A 22,421-nucleotide genomic window follows, 5' to 3' on the forward strand; every position below is an offset into this window, starting at 1 on the left:
AAAAATCATGACAGGAGACTACGAGATTCCCGTGTTTAAGCGTAAGTGGGTTCAGCTTATTGAAGAATTTGGCATTGAAGATAAGCCGTGGGTGATCAATATGTACGAAGAGAAGCATATGTGGGCTACTGCATATCTAAGAGGAAAATTCTTTGCTGGCTTTAGAACTACATCAAGATGTGAAGGTTTACACTTAGTTGTGGGAAGGTATGTGGGGTCGCGGTATGATTTGACAAGTTTTGTAGAGTATTTTCAAAGGTGTGTAGCACACATGCGCTTTAACGAATTTAATGCTGATTATGAATCTACACGTGGGGTGCCCGTCATGCAAACTTGTATAGAGCTGCTAGAGAGATATGCTGCTGAGTTATACACTCATGAGATATTTCTTTTCTTTCAGCCATTTCTCTCCAGAGCTGGATCAATGCGGGTTCTGAACATAGATAATACCGATGATTGCATAAAGTACATTGTGTGTAAGCATGGGAGGCCCGATTTTACGTGGACCGTTGATTTTCGTCAAGAAGAAATGATCTTCATGTGTACCTGTTTACGAATGGAGTCATTTGGTATTCCCTGCGAACATATTGTGAAAGTTCTGGTTGACAAAGACATCCGTGAGATTCCCCGGTCATTGGTATTGGATAGATGGACAAAAAAGGTTAAATCAACACTCAATGATCCAAGTGGGTTCACCAGGGATGCTGTTGTTATTAGTCGTCAAAGTGCTTTGGTGGAATTTTCTAAACAACTGGCTGCTGTTGCTGCTAAAGTACCAGAGAGATATGAAGAGACACGTGATTTAATTATGGGATTGTACTCATCTTAAAAGGCTGCAGACGAAGGAGATAATCAACCTCACTCAGGTGTAGCTAGAAGTAGCAATCCGTATGTGCATCCAACCACTGGAGGCTCAGGACAACCATCTTAGAAGAAGAAGCGGCAACGTTGTAGTGTTTGTCAAATGGAAGGACATAAGAAGACAACATATCCTTGACAAAAGGACATTGACAACAACGTTATAGAAAATGAAGCAATCGGTTCGGACGATGGCGACATGTGTACCGAAGCAACGGCTGAGTTAGATAGTGATAGTTAGCAACCTCCATAAACTTATCTTTGTTTTTGGGTAGAAAATCAGTTCCATATTTGTATCTTTTCTTTTTCACTATATTAATGAGATTTTAGGCATTCTTCCAATAGTCGTGCTTATGCTTTCTAGGTGTAATAATTGTCAAATAAAAACCGATTAGCGATAACGGATAAACTGCTCCTCTCCCTTTTCGCTCACTCTCACTGGCAAAATCCTTAATTTTTTATTTTTTAAATCATTGCATGCATAAAAAATTATTTTTTTAGGTAGTTATTTGTGTAGGACATGGTTGCATCAAAGAATTATTTGGACGATCATTGTCCCACTTTCTTTGAACTTATTATAATTTAAGTTTTTAGATTCTTAAAATGTTGAATGTATGAAATTGATAATAATTTATATTATTAATTTAGTATAATTATTAATTGAAAATATATTAATAATTTATTTTATATGTGTATATTATTTTAATATCTAATAAATTAATCGAATTAATTAGTTGATATAAATAATTAATATAGTTGATTTAATTTAATAAATTAAAAATATATTAAAAAATATACTATACCAACTTTATCATCAAATACGAAAATTTTATTTTAATATAATATAATAGAATAATAGAGGATAGATTTTAAAACTCTTAATCACTAAAACTAAATAAAAACGACAACAACAAAATGTTAATTGATAAATGATAGGATTAGAACATTACTTGACCATAGTTTCAAATTTTTTAAAATAATTTATATTTTACCCTTAGTTTCTCCTTCATTTTCAAATAATTTATAATCACTTCTTCATTGTTAAACAACAACAACAACAAATGTTTAATTGCAACTATATTATTTATTTGGCCCAATAATACCGATGAGTAAAGTTAGAGAGTTAATTTTTTTATTTAATATTTATTAATTAATAATAATTAAAAAATATTAAATAAAATAAAATTTTATTAATATTTTTTGTCTATTTAGAATTACCGTAATTAGTATTCAATTGTTGTTTAGTGCTGCCGTGCTGGCTACTTATATATATTAATTATTTGATGACTCATAATACATTCATATACTTATTAATTTATTATAATATGTTTCTTTCTTTGTCTTTTTTATATATATGGAACTAATGATTATTTTTGCACTGTCATGTGTAGAAATAATTATTTTAGAATACTATATCATTAATTCCTTCGAATAAATAATACTATAGGTAAGTTGATCTTGGATGAATAATAGAAGAGATAAAACGCTAAAAGTACTATACTTTAATATTGATATGTGATATAGATTGCAACAACCACATACACAAATAGATCAAACAACATATTTGATATAAAGAAGGGTAGAATAACGGCTGATAATAAATTTTTAATACTATACATACATCTTTCACAATATTTCACAATAATAATATACTTGAATTAATCATTCTACTTATATGACAAGATTAATTTGCTTTCTTGGTGGGATTAGCAATTGGTTGCTTACAATTAAAAACAATCTAGCTAGCTAATAATCCTAGACTCCTAGCTAGTAGTACGTAGCTAGCTTCTTTAATATAAATAACGATTACAAGAATTTATTTTCATAAACACGATTAAAATGGATAAATTTAAGGTTTGAGTAGAACAAAAATGTGTTTTCATTTTTTTTCTTTAATTTCTTTTCATAATTTTAGAAACAAGAAGTAACAAAATAATATTATTTTCTTAATAAGTAAGAGAAAATCGTCATGGTTTTATTTTGCTTTATTTATTTACAAATTTATCACTTATAGTTTGAAATAATATTTGTATGGGATGGTTGTTGAAGTAATATTTGTATGGGATGGTTGTTGAAATAATCAATGGAAATGACATTACTTCATTATAAAAATATGTGTTTTTAAAATAAATTAAACTAAATCTCCATACGGTGCATAGAAATAGAGTAAAATTGCGAAAAGCAACTAAGCAATACATTTCTATTTAAGAAGTCATTTAAAGAAATAATAAAAAGAAGTACATCCACTAACTCTAACAAATAAATACGCACTAACCAAAGTATTACAATCTATCTAGATTAATTATAAGAACTGTGCATATTCCAAAACTCCTCGACCGATGCTATAATCTGTGGCTTCTTATGGTTGATCCGATTCCGGAGTATATGCACCGCGGTTATCATGCGAATATCATGATCATCAAGCTAGAAATTATACATTATGAATTAGTACCAAAAAATAGGGATTAAATATTAGAGAGTTGTTTAATAAATGCTCACCTTATTGTTACCATATGGCTTAAATTCATAAGTCATATCCATCCACTTCATCACCCAAGTTGCAGAGTTCAAGCTTGATGAACATTGAGGTATATCTTCTGGTCTTTCAATTTTGTAGTCATGAAATTTTTTATATCATCCTTGTAAAAGTTCGACGTGATGACTTGCTCCAGTACGTGTGCCTGATTTCATTTCACTGGTTAAATAATAAAAACAAAATAAGATCTAATAAGCTAATGTAAATTTTTCCACGGACTTACTAGTGTTTTCATAACATGTTCACGATAGCGAATTCTGTCATCATTAAAATGGGTGTCCAGGTGATAGATTGTTCGCTCGCAAACCGATATTACCATTAGATACCAGTGGTCATCCTCTTGAATAGGAACATATATCTAAACCATAAAAATTTGTCCCTCGGTTATGTATGCTAATAATGAAAAACTGTATCCAACAATGAATCTTAAGAAAAAATTCTTACCCATTTTAAATCAGCAGTAGGTTGCATAAATTTATAAATGTAGTCTTCCATCTTCTTCTTTAAATATTTTTTATTGAAGACATCCACCTAGTTCATTAATGCAAACCAATATAGTCTTTAGTAGATGATAAAGAAGTATAGTTCTATATAGCATTACATTTGTAACTTATGATAAATGAACTTATCTTTTCAGGGGTTATAGAACATACCGCAAATCTCGGTGGAAGTTGCCATGTTGTCTTGAAACTTACATCAGATTAATCATCAGTGCAGTTTAATGCCGCTAATTCAAGAATCTGAATCACAATCCAAATATATTACGAGATTATGCCCAGAACCAAACGTAGATTAACTGGTAGATTACTTGTGTACCTTATCAGTAATGGGTCTGTCAGGTATGAAATGTTCAAAGTCTGATCTAGTTGCTCTGATTGTATCTGTTACGACAAGCTCTTCACTATATCAATTAAAAACCGAAACTCATTCGACTGGCCCTCATTCATCGACAACAAAGATAATATTGAATTAACTTACGATGGATCTAACGATGCTGAAAATATATATGCACAGGCCTTTATCTAATCTTCCAAAAGACGCATGGTTGGAGTTGGCTTAAATTGACATTGCATTGACTACAAATTTTAATACAAAAGTATTAGCAATTCATCACTAAACATAATAATTAGCCGTGCCCATAAGAAACTAGATAATTTAAGTGGTAATTATGTTGGTAATGGAAAAGAAATAAACAGGTCTTCTATAGTCTTTTGTGAGTTGGCTCAGTGCATAAGACGCCTTCGATTTATTGACTGATTTGGGCTCAATCTTTGGCTTTCTAATTCTGCCTGGGTGAGTGAACGGTAATTTTTTCTGCGTCCCCATGATGCTCTTACCCTAAGAAAAAAAACAGTTTCAGTATATTCTTATTATCATGTTAAGAATATCAAATAATAAGTATGAAATTTTACTACACATGCATATACCTTTGACATATTTTTCTTTTTTGATGCAGATCTTATAGTTGGAGATACTGGTTTGTCCATATTGATCTTGATGTGGAACGGATCATTGTGGGTGAAAGACATATGATCCAATACAGTAAGATCATCCTCATCGTCTGATATAGCCGTATCAATATCAATAGCCGAACTCTTAGCCTTCAATCTTGAGATTGGGTGTCTGTTTTGTACAGAAAGCTTGGTCGGAGTTACGGAATCTTTGTTCAGACTGAGTTGTGATATCATTGTCTCAATGCAACTTACAGATTCAAGGATTTTATCAATTATTTCGTCCCGAGCCATGTTTACAATTCTCATTAACTGCAAAAAAAATGGTAAAAAGGTTATAATATCTAAATTATTTTACATAATATATATTAGTTACTATTTGTCACATCAAATTACCTCCATGCTAGAGAGGACCTTATCCACTTTACTAGACAATTCTTGAACTTTATTTAGATCCTCGCTTTGAATAACATCGTCATTAATAACTTGGTCATCCTGTAGAAAATAAAAAAAAATTAAAGTTTAAATTACTCGTAATACATTATACTAGATATTAAATACCCATTAAGTCTTAGCTTTGCACTAGGAATTGTAGTTCCAAGTTGATCACCAAAATCAACTTTGATAAAATTACAGTCCAGTGACATATTCTGTGTGTTGCATGCATCATTAGAGACCCCCACTATATCTTCGTTAGAAGGAATATCCATGATTATTATCAAGTTGAAAGGCAAATAGTTAAAATAATTTGTCAACGTAAACAAAATTAGTCGGATTGAACACATATATATACCCAAAAAAGATAACAAAATTTGAATTCTATATTTTTAAAATTTTTTAAAACAGCCCAATAATCTTAAAACTGTTTAAGATATCTTATCTTTTAATTAAAAACAAATACTTTTCAATTTCAACTTAAGAACATATTTTCAATTTAAGAAATTAAATTTGATCAATTTATCTAATTATATCTTATCTATAATTATCTTTAATTAGCTAAATACTCAAATGAAATTCAAAATAATAATAATAATAATAATAATAATAATAATAATAATAATAATAACAACAACAACAACAACAACAGTAGAAAAAAACAAATTAACAAAAGAGGAGATTAGACGCATCAGATTAATAACTAAATAAAACAAGATTTAAAACTGGTAGATAGGCTCACCAATCGATTAAGATAACAAGAGAGGATACTTCAATCGATTGCACTTAGAAAACAATTGATTGAAGCAGTAACTAAATCGATTCCAATCGATTACAACAACAGCACAATCGATTGAATGAGAGGTGTGTGTATTATTCAGTCGATTGCATTAAAATCCAATCGATTGAAATAATATATATATGAGTTCTCCAACCGATTTCACTGAATATTCAATCGATTGCAGTAAAAAAAATAGATTGAATTAGCAATTGAGGGTACAACAATCGATTTTACTACCAAACCAATCGATTGAAATAACAAGAGAGGATACTTCAATCGATTGCACTTAGAAAACAATCGATTGAAGCAGTAACTAAATCGATTCTAATCGATTACAACAACAACACAATCGATTGAATGAGAGGTGTGTGTATTATTCAATCGATTGCATTAAAATCCAATCGATTTCACTGAATATTCAATCGATTGCAGTAAAAAAAATAGATTGAATTAGCAATTGAGGGTACAACAATCGATTTTACTACCAAACCAATCGATTGATTTTCCATACACACCTGATTGCAGCTTAAGTTCCCAGATTTACATGCATAGCTAAGATGTTTTTACTTTAACTTCTTTGTATAATAAGATAGTTAGATTGCCATAATACATTAAAAACAAAATAAGCTTATCAATAAATTATGCTTCTGTTGCAATAGTAGTAGCATCAAACATACATAGGACTCTCAAAAGTGAAATGACACAATGAACAATAATACCTAGGACTCTCAAAAGTGAAATGACACATTTCATCATACAGTGAAGATAACACCTAGATTTTGTCCTACATTTTTGTTAACTCAACAATATTAACTCCCATTCAATCATCAATGGAGATCATAGGATGATGTGGAGTTCTAGATAACAATGTCTTCATGGTCCAGGCCTTGGGATGATGCCCCTTGGGTTTGTGATGCCCAGATTAGTGCATAGACTATCAATTGCTTCTCCTTGACGATTGATAGCTTCCGTTTGCCTGTCTTGACGCTGCCTCATATCAGCAAATTGCTCCTCCATATATACTCTCATGCTTCGCAATTCATCCATCAAATCTTGCATTGTTGGCGAAGGAGGGGGTGGTGGTGGGGGTGGCTCTGTTTGTGCTTGCACCTGGTCTTGTGGTTGCCCTTGAGCCTGAGGTTGTTGGGCATCCGGATCTCTTCCCATATGTCTTAGAGTGCTGTCATCAATCTTGGCTACATTAGTCAAGACAACACTTTTCTCTTCAGTCAAGTCAATTTCAAGCCATTTGAAAATCTTGGTCCAATGGCAAGCATATCCTAAACCAACACTTGATTTTCCTTTCTTCATCTCAAGCATATGATGAACCATAAAATAAGGCCAGTTTATCTCCTTTCCAGTCAGCATAGCCCAAAGCACTAAAATATCTTCGTTAAACAAGATTCCATGATTATGTTTTCTTGGAATCAACGTGTATGAAAATAAATACATCAATATACGCTGCTCAATCCCCAACCCACTGCAACTTATATTACCTCTAGCATCCATGTGTGGATTCTCATATTGTAAACTCTGCAAACCAACTAATCTGTTGTATTCTCCCCATTCCTCATCTGCCGCAATACCTCCAGTAAATTTTGCCCCATGATAACCTAGACTCCATTGTTCAGCTAGTTCTTGCAAACTAACTCTATAATGCTGTTTCCCTAAATCAAACTCAATCAGCGGCATTACCTCACCCTCTTCATCAGGTTCAGGAACAACATAATTCAAAGTACTATAAACAGCCCTAACCAAGTGCGGGTAATACTCATCCCTAGTTTGTACAAAATCAACTAAGTGCTGTGTTTGCAATGCATTCAACACCAAATTAAAACGTCTATCCTGAAGGAACTCAGTTGTTATGTACCTGGGAGGAATAATTGCCCTGGACTCAAACTTCTCTACATAGTTGTTCAATGCCCTGCGAGACGGCAGCCACCTTGCCATGTAATGGGATGAAGCAATTAGTCTAGCGGGGGCAAAGCTTTCTCCCTCAACCCTGGCTCTTTTGGCGTTCTTAGTTCTGGCCATTATGGGGATACTGGTTTTGTGGGTTTTGTAGGGATTTTGATGAGGGTTGGAACTATGTATGTGGTTGGAAGTGGATGTGGGTGAGAATGGAGAAGAAGAATGAAAAAGGGTTTCTGGATTTTAGAGAGAGGAGAGAGGTGCAGAAATGGGGTTCGAACGTTTAAAAGGGGGAGTGGGTGTGACTACTGAGGGTTATCTGCTTTAATACATAGCACGTTTCAAATTTCAATCGATTGGATTACATTACCAATCGATTGAATTTGGCCAAAAGTGATGAGATTGAACTTTTTAATCGATTGGATTGCATTACCAATCGATTGAATTTGGAAAAAATTCAAAGTCATCACATTTCAATCGATTGGGTACCATTACCAATCGATTGAAATTGGCAAAACATTCAACTTCATCACCTTCCAATCGATTGGATTACATTACCAATCGGTTGAATTTGGCTAAAACTTCAATGTCATCACTTTCCAATCGATTGTATTCGGCAAATCCATGTTGTTTTCGTGAATTCAATCGATTGAGTAACAACAACAATCGATTGTTTTGAGGCATTCATTCGATTGGAAAGTATAAACAATCGATTGGTATAAGCTTTTTACCATTCTACCTTACAACTTTCAATCGATTGTTTTGTGATATAGTGTAAACCAATCGATTGAATTTCAAGGAAACACGATTTGGAAGCCATGGACGAACGTAACGAGATCAAAGTTAATTATTTAATTAATTGGAATTATTAGGATGAATGGAAAATATAATTGGTTGTTATTGTTGTATTTGATTGTTAATAAATATAATAGATAATTGATAAAATAATAATTTATAAAATAAAAAACTATTTTTATAATTAAATAAAACATATGGGGTTAGTTTGTAATTAAAATTAGTTCAAGGACTACGTAGCAATTGATAAAAAAACTCCAAAAATATGTTTTCTACTTGGACCACCAAGTGGTCCAAAGGTTCCTGGACCACCGAATCCTGAGCCATAAAACAACGTATTATGGACATTTTGTCTGAGATAAAAAAAATTCAAATGTAGAATTACATAAAAAATGAGAATGAAATTATCATTTTGCTTTAAATATATATGTTATTTTAAAAAAAAACTTTAAAAATATTAAAAATATTAATTTTCTATTTAAAAAATAAGAGAATAATTAAAAAAAAAGAGTTTGGACTCCTAATTATTTTTATACAAATTAAGGCTTTGTTTGGTTGGAAGGAAAGAAATAGAAAAGAAAGAAATAGAAAGGAAAGAAAAGAAAGGAAACAAATTGAGTGGAATTTTATTTTCCTTAGATATGTTTGGATGAAAGGAAAATGAGAAGGAAGGAAATAGTATATAATGTTATGAAAAGACAATTTTATCCTTAGATATTTTAAAATATATTAAAAAATAGAGGGTAATATTAGAATATTGATACAAAATACATTTTCCTTTCATTTTCCATCCATTGTTGGAGGGAAAAATTTTTCAACGGGTCCCACCCATTTTTTACACTATTCATTATTTCCCTTTGACTTTTCCATTCAACCAAACAAAGGAAAATAGTTATTTTCCTTCCAATTTCTTTCCTTCACACAAGTATATACATTAGTTTAATCATTAAAATATGTTAGAAAATTAATATAAAAATAATTTAAATAATATATTTTGTAGTAATTTTGCATTGTCACGATATTTAATATTGGAAAATTAACTGCGAATGTAAGTTAGTGTTGTCAAAGTTGAATACTTGAATGACCAGAAGACACAAAAAAAAGAAGACTAAAAGACAAATAGGTCCCTGACCTTTTAAAACGGGAACATTTTCGTCCCTCAAGATTGGAAAATACATTTCGATCCCCACGTTTTAAAACGGGAGACAATTATACCCTTCCGTCCGTTTTGGGCCAAAAACGGCAACGGAGCCAGCTGACATGGAGGGGCAGTGAATGACGTGGCCGTTACGCTCGCTGAGGTGGATTGGGACGAAATTTAACTGGACAAATTCGTCCCTGAAGTGCCAAACGATGCCGTTTCCACCAGTGAGCCCTATTTCATCCAAACGCAAGGTGGAAGTCATGGCCGCTGCTTGTGCGATCGTCCATGATGAACGAGGGGGGGTTCTTCATGCACAAGATCTCTCACAATAAGAAACAGTTCAAAGGGGTTTGATCCTCCTCCACCTCCTAGATAATACTCATTGGTTTTCTTCACAAGCTCCATGATCCTAAGGTGTTCATCTTTCACAACTTTAAGCTCCTCCTCACATTCCTCTACAAACCCTTTCATTTCCTTAACAAATCCACCTCTCTCATTGTTCTCGCCACAACATTTGGTTACAATCTCTCGAATTTCGCTAACACGAGCATTGAGAATGTATAACATCCTAATGAAATTCTGATGATCAATTATTGCTGCTTTCTTTACTTCAGATAACTCATCCTTTATACCTCCCAATAACACTTGTAAACCAAGCATCAGATACTCTTTCTCTGTCTCATGTTGCACAAGGCTATTATTGTTTTCATTGGAGTTGCTTATATCACCGTTGATTTTGGGAATGTTATGCTTTTGATTCATAGCTTCTCTTCTTCCTTCTGACTGAGCCACCTGCTCTACAATGAAGTGTAGCAAACTAGTCTTCCCATCAATGCTTTTCACATCAGGAAGCTTCCTAAGAGCACTTAGGTTGAAACCTTGTGCATTTCCCCTAGAAGTTCCGGCATTCATCCGGTTTCCAGCTTTGAGAATTGCCTCAAGAAACTTCAGTAATAGGCCACTAGCCCTCATCTCCTTGCAACCCTTTTCAAGAACTTTGGCTTCAATTGGTTCTTATGACTTCCGTGAAGCGCACAAGCTCCAAAGGCGCGTGAAGGATGGTGACATTGCAAGATAACTTAGAGAGCAACCAAACTCTCAAACAGAAAGATAAAACAAACACAACTTTACCAAATCACCAAACCATGAAGAAGATCAACATCAATAAAATGAACTCAAATTCATCATATTCAACAAAGATCCATCAAATTCTAAGTCAAAATAACGAATCAAACAACCCCAAATCAAAACAAAAACTTCTTTTTTTTATCTATTTTGGGAAAAGATTAATAGAAAACTGACCCTGTAGAGTGTGTTCAAGCACTTGGAGCAGCCACCAAGACCAGGGAAGCCATTGACATTGTTGGTTCTACTGATGCAATTCTTCTCTAACCTTCTCACAGTTTTATTCCCAACAAGTTCACCATTTTCATTAACTGAAAATGCATCTGGGCAACTCAGAGGGTGAAGTCTTATCCCACAGAAGCAGAACACAACATCACATGTCTCATTGGGTCTTTTCAGCTGAATCCCTCTCACTTTCAATGCATTCTCTAAGTCATTCACACATGTTTCCGAGTCATCTGGTAACAATGGCATCTCATATGACAATGATGATGTGTGGGTATGGCTATGGGTTAATGCAGTGGAAGAATATGCAGAGTATAACCATGATGCAAGAACAGGGCAGCACCGTGTGCGGTGGAGCTCCATGTCAGAACCACCACCACCACCGCCTCCACAAGCATTCTTTATACTGTCAAAGAGTTCATCTGAGAGTGTCAAGGGGCAACCTTTGACATCAGATTGTTCAGGGAATGCAGGGATGGTCGCTGTTGATGGATGAGATGGGCCTGGGCCTGGGCTTTTGTTTGGGAGGATGGGCTTAAGGGTTTGAAAGGTTGTTGTTGATGATGAGTCATTGCACATGCAGTAATGAAAGAAGAAGATGATAATGCAGAAGAGGAAAAGGGTTAGTCGTAGTGGAGCTGACATGGTGTTTGATGAAATGTTTATGAGAGAAAAAGAAAGAAAGGGTATAATTGTCCACTAAAATTTCGTCCCAATCCACCTCACCAACTGTAACGGCCACGTCATTCACTGCCCCTCCATGTCAGCTGGTTCCGTTGCTGTTTTTGGCCCAAAATGGACGGAAGGGTATAATTGTCTCCCGTTTTAAAACGTGGGGGGATCGAAATGTATTTTCCAATCTTAAGGGACGAAAATGTCTCCGTTTTAAAAGGTCAGGGACCTATTTGTCTTTTAGTCAAAAAAGAAAAAAGGTTGAATGTACTATAAGATAAAGTTATTTTTCGGTGTTCCATTATTTTTTATTTTGGACAGCAGTGTTTCCATTATTAACTACATGTACAAGTTTAAGCTTGTTTTTTTAATCTTTGAAGGTTATGTTGGCCCCATTCGTTTAAGCCCAGTGTGAAATCCCATAAAATGGGACCGACCCGATCATATTAACTTAGGCGGATGCTACCGTGCTGAAGTAAGATTCTTTCAGCACGTACTTAAAGTGACTTGGCATGAAGGGAAGTAGGATGCATGTGTTAATTGTGTTGCACGCACAGACACAACCTGAGGCACTACAGTATTGGCAGGAAGGTATTATTCTGGGAGAGCGTAATTACTTCAGCGTAATCGGCAGCTAATGTTGATTAATTATTTGGATTTAGACTTTTTTGTTGAACAGGGGAATTTTTGGTTGCTATCGTGGGTTGGGGTTTATTGTACTGGCCACATGTCATTGGTTGAATAAGATCAGTATCTTGTTTATATTAAAATAAAGTTGGAGACAATTAAGGGTTAAAATTGGGCCTATCAAAGAATGGATATGCTGCTGTTTTTATTTTTAATTTTTTTTCTTTTTGTTGTCGTGCATCAGATAAAGTATGATATAGACAATGCATAAAAAGAGAAAATGGGAAAGCGACAGGAATAAGAATGAGAAGGAAAGGGAAAAAATTACATGTGCTCTTATAAAAGTTGTGGTAATTAAATAGGAATTAATAGTATTTAGTGGGTGTATTAATTTCTTAATTTGGAAAACAAGTGTTTTTGTTAAATTATGTATGGAAAAAAGGTCATTTTATTTTTAATTCAGTAATGTTAAAATAGGACCTTAAATGTTTGGTTAAAAATGTTGTCAAAGTAAACAAAAGACTTGTTTGGATGAATTTTTATAAAATATTTTTTTTCAAATGATATTTTTTAAAAAAATTTACTAACTTATTCCTATTAAGCATACTATAAAAAAATATATTTTATAAAAATTATTGTAAAAATTAATTTTTTTATGTTTTCAATGCAATAAATACATCAAAAGTATTAAAAAAATTTTATTATTATATTTTTAAAATGTGTCTTTAAGGCACAAGTTAGTTAAATCTTTTTTTTTTAAAAGATCTTATTGAAAAATAAGGCAATTTTATATTTAGTTATCTCATATAAAATTATTTTTTTATCTAATAATTATGTTTAAGTACAACAATATAAAATTATTTTTTGTTTATTTATTATGTTAAAAATATTTTTGTTTAAGTGAAAAATATAAAATATATAAATTGTAATTTCTAATTTTTTTTATTTTTTAATATTTTTATTTTTATTATTAAAATTTTTCCTAATAGTGAAGAAGAGAGGGAGACACATGACCAAGAGACAAAAAGTGGAAAACGAGCGAGAAATTTGAGTTAAAAAAGAATTTATGATATTATCACAATTTAAGATTTAGGATTTAAAATTTATCATTAGAGATTAGAATTTATTGTTTAATATTGAGGGTTTAGGGTACAATTATATAAATAAAATAAAATATAAATTTTTAATTTAAAATTTAAAATTAAATTTACTTAGTATGTGAATGTTATTGTGAAAATATTTAATTCACCATGGAGGAATAAGTTTAAAAATATGGTATTTAAAAAAAAATTCTTCCACCAATATTTTCAAGGTTCAATAGTTTTGAATATAATTTTATAAAAAATAAAAAGTTTAAAAAATTTTGAAAAATACGGTGAATACACGTTTTTTTTAGTGGTCTTCCTTAAAATATAATTATTTTTTGAAGTAATCTTAAATCAATGAAATTATTGTAAATTCTAAATTTTTTATTTAATCAATTGTTTGCTTTATATATAATCAGTTGTTTGCTTTAATCGATTGTTTGCTTTAAAAAATAAGTGACTAGTATTATTTTTAAATTATAATTTTAAATTAAAAAATTTACACAAACATAATGGTATTAATCTTAAAATTAAAAATTTTAAATTAAAAAAAATTGACGTAGTAGCAATTTATTGTTTTCTGGGCCTTTCCCTTTGTACCCTTCAATTTTTCCAGCCTTTCAGTATGTACTGCCGTCACCCTTTTCCCTCCTGAAATCGTTACAGTGTCTGAGTTATCCTAGTTCTTCCAAGGTTTCAACACTTCTTTCACATATTATTATTATTATTATTATTATTATTATTATTATTGGGACTAAGCCCAGAGAGGGATACATCATTCCAATCTATTCTTGTTGAATAAATCACCCAACTTCAAAATTTTTTATTGAACTTGAAATAAAAATGGCCCAAACATTTAACCACATTAATTAACATAATGTAGTACTTATTTTATTAATCAGTTTTACATGTTAAAACCTGCTATTTCTACTTCTAGTCAGACTTGGTATTTTTTTGGGAAACAATTTTACACAGGTCCAACAACCATGTACTCCACGTTGCTTCAGCATGAAAGGAAAATTTTCTCTTTCATCACCGTAACACTGCCCACTAACTTAATCCTAGTGTGGTCGATTTTGGAAAAAGTCAAAAAATAGCTTGCGTCTCATTAGTATGATGAAATCATAATGACTTACATCTCATGAGTGTCATATTCTTTGTTGTTGAATGGATGCAAATCAGATTTTTTTCAACCGTCAACAGGTACTAGGTAAGGGGACTCAATCTCCTGTTGTGATTAGGATCCTTTATCACATTTTATGTAGATGTTTATTTTCTATGATATATAATTTTTTAAAAATGACTACATTTAATATGACACTTTTTAATTTGAATATGAAAAAAAAAGTGGTGTTGGACTCGAATGTGGGGAATACAGGTACTTCACAGCCATGTGGTGTCAGTGAATAGAACTCGGACCATGCGAGTTCTTCCTTTTATAAAAAAATTGATAACAACAAACAACTCGGAGGGTCCGTTTTCTAGTTTTCGAATTCATATTTGCCTAACCACAAGTCGGACCATGCGATTTATTGAGCAAAATTTTAAAATCAAACAACTCGCATGGTCCGATTTGTGTACTCTGAATTTTTTTAAATTTTTTAACACAAATCGGACCCACCGATTTGTGTACTCTGAATTTTTTTTAACTTTTTAAACACAAATCGAAGGGTCCGATTTGTGTACTCGCACAATTTTAAAAAACACCAAAAATTACCATGTTAAAGTATATCACTCATTTTATTTCCATATCAAAATTTTTTAGCCTTAATATGAAGTTAAAAAAGCTACCTTATATATATATATATATATATATATAGAGAGGCTTAAGCCTTTGACAATTACATAAGTAATATAAAAATATTTTTTTCTCTTATGCTTTTCTCTCTCTTTCATACTATTCTCCTTCTTATATACTTTATTATAATATTATTAAATATATTAATTATATCTACTATATTAATATAGTAATTCTAGTAAATATTACTACTTGAGTTATTTAATTATATTTTCATATTTTATATTTGTTACCTTTTTCTTATTTATTTAGTTATTTTACAACATGTTATCAGCACGAGACTCTGATCAAATTTTTAGGAAGACTCAGGTAATAAATTTTTATTATGTCGAAACTCTCTCATCTTGAATTCAATGCTCTTAATATATCTGAAAACAATTATTTATCATGGATATTAGATGCTGAAATCCATCTTGATTCAATGGATCTTGGAGATACAATTAAGGCTGAAAATAATACATCCCAGAAGGATAAAGCCAAAGCCATGATTTTTCTTCGACGTCATCTTGACGAAAGATTGAAAAATGAATATCTCACATTAAAAGATCCTGTAGATCTTTGGAAAGACCTTGAAGAAAGGTATAATCATCAAAAGACGGTGATACTTCCTCTAGCCCTATATGAATGGACGCACTTGCGTCTACAGGATTTTAAATTGATAAATGAATATAATTCTGCAATGTTTCGAATCACATCACGAATGAAATTATGTGGGAAAAGATAACTGATAATGATATGTTGGAGAAAACTTTCTCAACCTTCCATGCCGCGAATGTGCTCCTGCAGCAGCAGTATTGAGAAAAAGGATTTAAAAAATATTCTGAGTTAATTTCTTGCTTTCTTGTTACTGAACACAACAATGAGTTGCTCTTAAAAAATCATGAAGCGTGCCTAACTGGCGCCGCCCCATTTCTTGAAGTAAATGCGGCAAATTACCCCAAAAGAGGTAAATGGCAAGGTTTTAATAACAAAAAAAATTATGGAAGGAAAAGGAATTATGTTCAAAAGATAGGATCCCACCAGAAGTGGGATAAAAAAAGAAATTTTGGTTAAAATAAATCAACAGATGATAAGTGTTTCCGTTGTGGTGGAAAGGGTCATTGGTCGCGTACCTGTCGTATATCAAGGCACCTAATCGATCTTTATCAAGCATTTTTGAAAAAAGACGACAAAGGAAAGGAGACGAATTTCGTTTCAAATGATGTTGCTGAAAACTCCACCACTCATTATGATGTATCTGATTTCTTTGAGGACCCTGAAGGAAATATTGGTAATTTGATCAATGATGGAATAGTTTAATATGTGGGATTGTTAAGTATCTATGTAAATAAATAATGTAAAGAACTTATTGTTAAGTTTTATTTAAGTTTCAAATGTGATGTATATAAATAATGAAATATTAATGTTTATGAATTTTGAAATCATTAAATGTGTCAAGTTTTAAAATAAAATTTTAGTATATGACATTATTTTTATGTACAGTATTTCTTAGAAAAATAGTTCCGATCAAGTATTCAATTTAACTGTGCATACTACTCATTTTATTATTTATCTTTGAAGAAAATGGCAAGGATATATAATGAAGATGTATGCCTTGCGGATAGTGCAAGTTCGCACACCATTCTCAAAAGTGATATATATTTTACCCATCTTGTGCCAAAAGAAGAATATGTTAATACTATTATTGGCTCAGGCAATGTGATTGAAGGCTCCGGAAGAGCTATAATTTTGTTTTCCGGAGGAACAAAATTCATAATAAATAATGCACTATTGTTTGCTAAGTCTCTGAGAAACTTATTGAGTTTCAAAGATATTCGCCGAAATAGATATCATGTTGAGACAATGAATGAGAAAAATCATGAGTATTCATATATCACAACTCATGATTTAAATAAAAAAGTTATATTAGAAAAATTACCCTCACTTTCATCTGGGTTGTATTATACTAAGACTAGTGCAATTGAATCACATGCTACTGTAAACCAGAAGTTTACTAGCCCAAATGAATTCATAACTTGGCACGACCGATTGGGTCATTCGGGAACAACCATGATGCGGAGAATTATTGAAAACTCCCATGGACATTCACTAAAGAACCAAAAGATTCTTAAATCTAGTGAATTTTGTTGTGCTGCATGTTCTCAAGGGAAGTTAATTTTAAGGCCATCACCAGTAAAGATTGGATTTGAGTCCCCTGAATTCCTAGAAATGATTCAAGGTGATATATGTGGACCTATTCATCTACCATGTGACTCTTTTTGATATTTTATGGTCCTGATTATGGTCCTGATAGACGCATCTTCGAGATGGTCGCATGTGTGCTTATTGTCTTCTTGCAACCTGACATTTGCGAGATTACTGGCTCAAATCATTCGATTAAAAGCACAATTTCCAGAAAATCCAATCAAAGCAATTCGTCTTGATAATGCTGGTGAATTTACTTCCCAAGGTTTTGATGCCTATTGTATGGCTAATAGAATAAGTGTTGAACATCCCGTAGCTCATGTTCACACACAAAATGGGTTAGTAGAATCACTTATTAAACGCCTCCAATTAATTGCTAGACCCTTACTTATGAGAACAAATCTCCCAACTTCAGTTTGGAGGCATGCTATTTTACATGCCGCAGCACTTATTCGATTAAGGCCAACGAGTTACCATCAGTTCTCTCCTATGCAATTAGCTTTTGGCCAGCAGCCAAATATTTTCCATTTAAGAATAATTGGGTGTGCGATATATGTTTCTATTACACCACCTAATCGCACCAAAATGGGACCTCAAAGAAAATTGGGGATATATGTTGGATATGATTCTCCCTCTATAGTGAGGTATCTTGAGATACAAATTGGAGATGTATTTAAAGCACGGTTTGCGGATTGTCATTTTGATGAATCAAAATTTCCAACATTAGGGGGAGAGAATAAGCTTCCTGAAAAGGAACTTAATTGGAATGCGTCATCCTTGATGCATTTAGATCCTCGATCAGGGCAATGTGAAACTAGAAGTCAAAAGATTATACATTTGCAAAGAATAACAAATGAATTGCCTGATACATTTTCTGATACAAAGAGGATAACCAAATCTTATATACCAGTGGAAAATGCCCCAATTCAAATTGATGTCCCAGTTGGACAAATTGCCACTGAAGCAAATACATGCCAGAAGCGTGGCAGGCCTGTCGGTTCCAACGACAAAAATCCTCAAAAGAGAAAAGAGGTAAATACTATTCCTGTTGAAAAAGACATAGTAAAGAACCTGCATTTGTCCAAAATTCTGATATAATTTTAACGTCAGAAGACGTTCAGGTACCTGAAAATTGTGAAAATAAAGAGATCTCGATAAATTGTGTCTTTATAGGAGAGAAATGGGACTGAAATAAGACAATTGTCAATGAAATATCTGCATATAATGTGGCATTAAATATCATGCATGGAAAGTAAGTATCTTGAGCCAAGATCAGTCGAAGAATGTCGACAAATGAATGATTGGCCAAAATGGGAAGAAGCCATGAAGGCTAAATTAGACTCACTTGCAAAACGTGAAGTCTTTGGACCTGTAGTCCATACACCAAAAGATGTAAAACCTATTGGATACCGATGGGTATTTGTGAGAAAACGAAATGAAAAAAATGAAGTTGTGCGCTAGAAAGCCTTACTTGTGGCACAAGGTTTTTCACAAAGGCCCGGTATAGATTATGAAGAAACATATTCCCCTGTAGTGGATGCGATAACATTGCGTTATTTGGTCAGTTTATCTGCATATCATAAACTGCATATACATTTAATGGATGTGGTAACAGCCTATTTATACGGCTCATTAGATCGTGATATCTATATGAAAGTTCCTGAAGGACTGAAGATATCTAAACTATCCAATGAATATTCGCAGGGGTTATACTAAGTTAAATTGCAAAGATCTTTATATGGTCCAAAGCAATATGGACGAATGTGGTATAATTGTCTTACTGAGTATTTGGCCAAAAACGGATTCAAGAATGATGATATATGTCTGTGTGTTTTCATAAAGAAAACTGCATCTGCATTCATTATAATTGCTGTATACGTTGATGATTTAAATATCATTGGAACTCTTGAAGAGATTCCAACAATTATAAAAACTCTAAAAGAAGAGTTTGAGATGAAAGTTCTTGGAAAGACTAAATTTTGTCTCGGCCTGTAGATCGAGCATACAAAAAATGGGATCTTTATTCATCAAACGACATACACAAAAAAGATCTTGAAAAGATTTTATATGGATAAGTCACATACCTTGAGTATCCCAATGATCGTAAGATCTTTAGATGTGGAGAAGGATCAATTCCATCCTAAAGAAGAGAATGGAGATATCCTTGGTCCTGAAGTACCATATCTTAGTGCTATTGGAGCACTAATGTATCTTGCTAATAATACACGACCCGATATATCATTTTCTGTGAATTTACTAGCAAGATATAGTTCCTCGCCAACCAGAAGACATTGGAGTGGAGTCAAACAAATCTTTTGATATCTTCATGGATCAGTTGATATGGGATTATTTTATCCCTATGGATCCAAGTCACAATTAGTTGGCTATGCAGATGCTGGATACTTGTCTGATCCACATAAAGGAAGATCTCAAACAGGATATCTGTTCACATATGGTGGTACAGCTATATCATGGAGGTCCACAAAACAGACGATAGCTGCAACCTCCTCTAATCATGCTTAAAGACTCGCGATACATGAAGCTAGTCGCGAGTGTTTTTGGCTTAGGAGTTTGATCCAATATATTCTGTCATCATGTGGACTGATTGACCATAAGATAGCTCCAAATGTCCTGTTTGAAGATAATACAGCATGTATTGCTCAACTTAAAGGTGGATATATCAAAGGTGATAGAACAAAGCATATTTCTTCCAAATCCTTCTTCACTCATGATCTTCAAAATCAAGGGACAATTGATGTCCAAAAGATCCGCTAAAGTGACAATCTGGCAGCTTTATTTACAAAGTCACTCCCAAAATCCTCCTTTGAAAGATTGGTACATGAGATTAGGATGCACCGATTTCGAGACATCAATTGATGTCGACAAGAGGGGGAGACTGTACTCTTTTTTTCTTGGTCAGGTTTTTTTCTCATTGGGTTTTTCTTGACAAGGTTTTTAATGAGGCAGTCCCCGTCACAAAGGATATTGTACTCTTTTTCCTTCACTAAGATTTTTTTCCCATTGGGTTTTTCTTTAGTAAGGTTTTAACGAGGCATAATCCTAAATGGTCATCCAAGGGGGTGTGTTGTGATAAGGATACTTTATCACACCTTACGTGAATGTCCATTTTCCATGATATATAGTTTCTCAAGGATGACTACATTTAATATGAAGTTGAAAAAGCTACCTCATGTACGTATATAAATAGAGGCTTAAGTCCCTGACAATTACATAAGCAATATAAAACAATATTCTCTCTCTTTTATGCTCTTATCTCTCTTTCATACTATTCTCTCTCTTATATACTTTATTATAATATTATTAAATATATTAATTATATCTACTATATTGATATAGTAATTCTAGTGATAATTACTACTTGAGTTATCTAATTATATTTCCATATTTTATATTTGTTACATCTTCCTTATTTATTTAGTTATTTTACAGCATCTCCTTCATACTTTTTTGTTATTGATAAATTATCTCAAGCTATAAAAGAACAGGTAAAAAGTGGTGAATGGAAGCCTATGAGTGCTGGAAGAGAAGACCCTCCTATATCCCATCTGTTATTTGTCGATGATCTTCTTCTTTTTATGGAAACTTTCTGCAAGCAAATAGAGGTTGTTATGCAAACGCTAAACTCCTTTAGTTTATCTTCTGGCCTAAAAATAAATGCAAACAAGACCTGGGACTAGGAAAGATATTAAATGAAGAAGTGGATTAAAGAAGTAGACTGTTTGGGACGCTACTTATGGGCCTTGTTCACTAATCAAATAAGGGGAATGAGAGGTATAAATCGGCCGTTAACAAAGTAAGAAATAAGTTGAAAGGGTGAAAAATTAATTGTCTATCTCTAGCAGGACAGCTCACTCTTGCCAAATCTATTATATGGCCAATCTTAAATTTTGATATGAATTAGGTTCGCATACCCAAAGGCATTTGTGATTAGGTAGAGAGATTACAACGCCAATTTGTTTGGGGAGAGGACGCAACTAGAAGAAGAATACACGCTGTGAGTTGGGAGCTTCTGTGTAAACCCCCTAAACATAGTGGCCTAGGGTTTAGAAAGCTTTCATGCATGAATGACGCCTTTATTATGAAAACTCTTTAGAGGGTTTTAACAGAGCCATATGAGCTAGGGGTTTCAGTCCTTTACAGGAAGTATGGAAGGAGCAAAAACCTTTTTCAGGAATTTCCTATGTCATCTAATGATTCAGATCTTTGGCATAACATGTATAAACTTTGGAATCAAGTTCGAGACCATGTCATCTTTGCTATGGACAATGGCCAATCTATTTGCTTTTGGAGGGACAGATGGATTAGAAAGGTAAATCCTCTTCTGGAATACACTATGACACATATTGAAGCAAATAACATTAATTTCAAAGCCACGAAGTATGTGCTCCCAGATGAAAATTGGAACATACCTTTGTTCTGTCAACTTCTTTTGATGAACATTATTGAAAAGATTATAGCTCAAATGCCCCCCCGTGAAGATTTAGGGGAGGAAAAAATAATGTGGGGCCTTACGCCCTTACCCCTCATGGAGATTTTTCAATTTCAAGTGCTTACAAGAGCATTTATTAAGCCCGGGGAGTATAAGATGGAATTTGGGAACTCCTTTGGAGGCGAAAGGGGACTTTGTAACACCCTACTATGCAGAGCCTTATGCTTAAGTCGTAAAGCAGAAGTGGCAAGGTTACGACCTCTAAAAGTAAAATACGTGCGTAAATATAGTTTAAAGAATTTATAATTAGGAGCCTTGTAGAAAAAGTTAAGCAAAAACGAAAA

The 22,421-nt window shown here is 32.9% G+C and overlaps 3 protein-coding genes across 3 annotated transcripts; 1 reads left to right on the top strand and 2 right to left on the bottom strand.

Annotated features, from left to right (window-relative positions):
- The first annotated feature begins 7 nt into the window (after positions 1-7).
- LOC140179447 (protein FAR1-RELATED SEQUENCE 5-like) lies at positions 8-829 on the top strand. The gene has a single exon (XM_072218341.1). The coding sequence runs from the start codon at positions 8-10 to the stop codon at positions 827-829; it is 822 nt and encodes a 273-aa protein (XP_072074442.1).
- Positions 830-10,169: 9,340 nt separating this feature from the next.
- Positions 10,170-10,883, bottom strand: LOC140179448 (formin-like protein 8). The gene has a single exon (XM_072218342.1). The coding sequence runs from the start codon at positions 10,881-10,883 to the stop codon at positions 10,170-10,172; it is 714 nt and encodes a 237-aa protein (XP_072074443.1).
- Positions 10,884-11,177: 294 nt separating this feature from the next.
- On the bottom strand, positions 11,178-11,840 carry LOC112749366 (uncharacterized GPI-anchored protein At4g28100-like). Its single transcript, XM_025797624.2, has one exon. It carries the CDS (start codon positions 11,838-11,840, stop codon positions 11,178-11,180), a length of 663 nt encoding a protein of 220 aa, XP_025653409.1.
- Positions 11,841-22,421: the final 10,581 nt, after the last annotated feature.

The sequence above is a fragment of the Arachis hypogaea genome, chromosome 15 (genome assembly GCF_003086295.3).
Source record: "Arachis hypogaea cultivar Tifrunner chromosome 15, arahy.Tifrunner.gnm2.J5K5, whole genome shotgun sequence".
Classification (NCBI taxonomy): domain Eukaryota; kingdom Viridiplantae; phylum Streptophyta; class Magnoliopsida; order Fabales; family Fabaceae; genus Arachis; species Arachis hypogaea.

What these genes read in the sequence shown, in the direction of transcription:
- LOC140179447 (XM_072218341.1), top strand. Translation starts at nt 8, where the DNA reads ATGACAGGAGACTACGAGATTCCCGTGTTTAAGCGTAAGTGGGTTCAG.
- LOC140179448 (XM_072218342.1), bottom strand. Translation starts at nt 10,883, where the DNA reads ATGAGGGCTAGTGGCCTATTACTGAAGTTTCTTGAGGCAATTCTCAAA.
- LOC112749366 (XM_025797624.2), bottom strand. Translation starts at nt 11,840, where the DNA reads ATGTGCAATGACTCATCATCAACAACAACCTTTCAAACCCTTAAGCCC.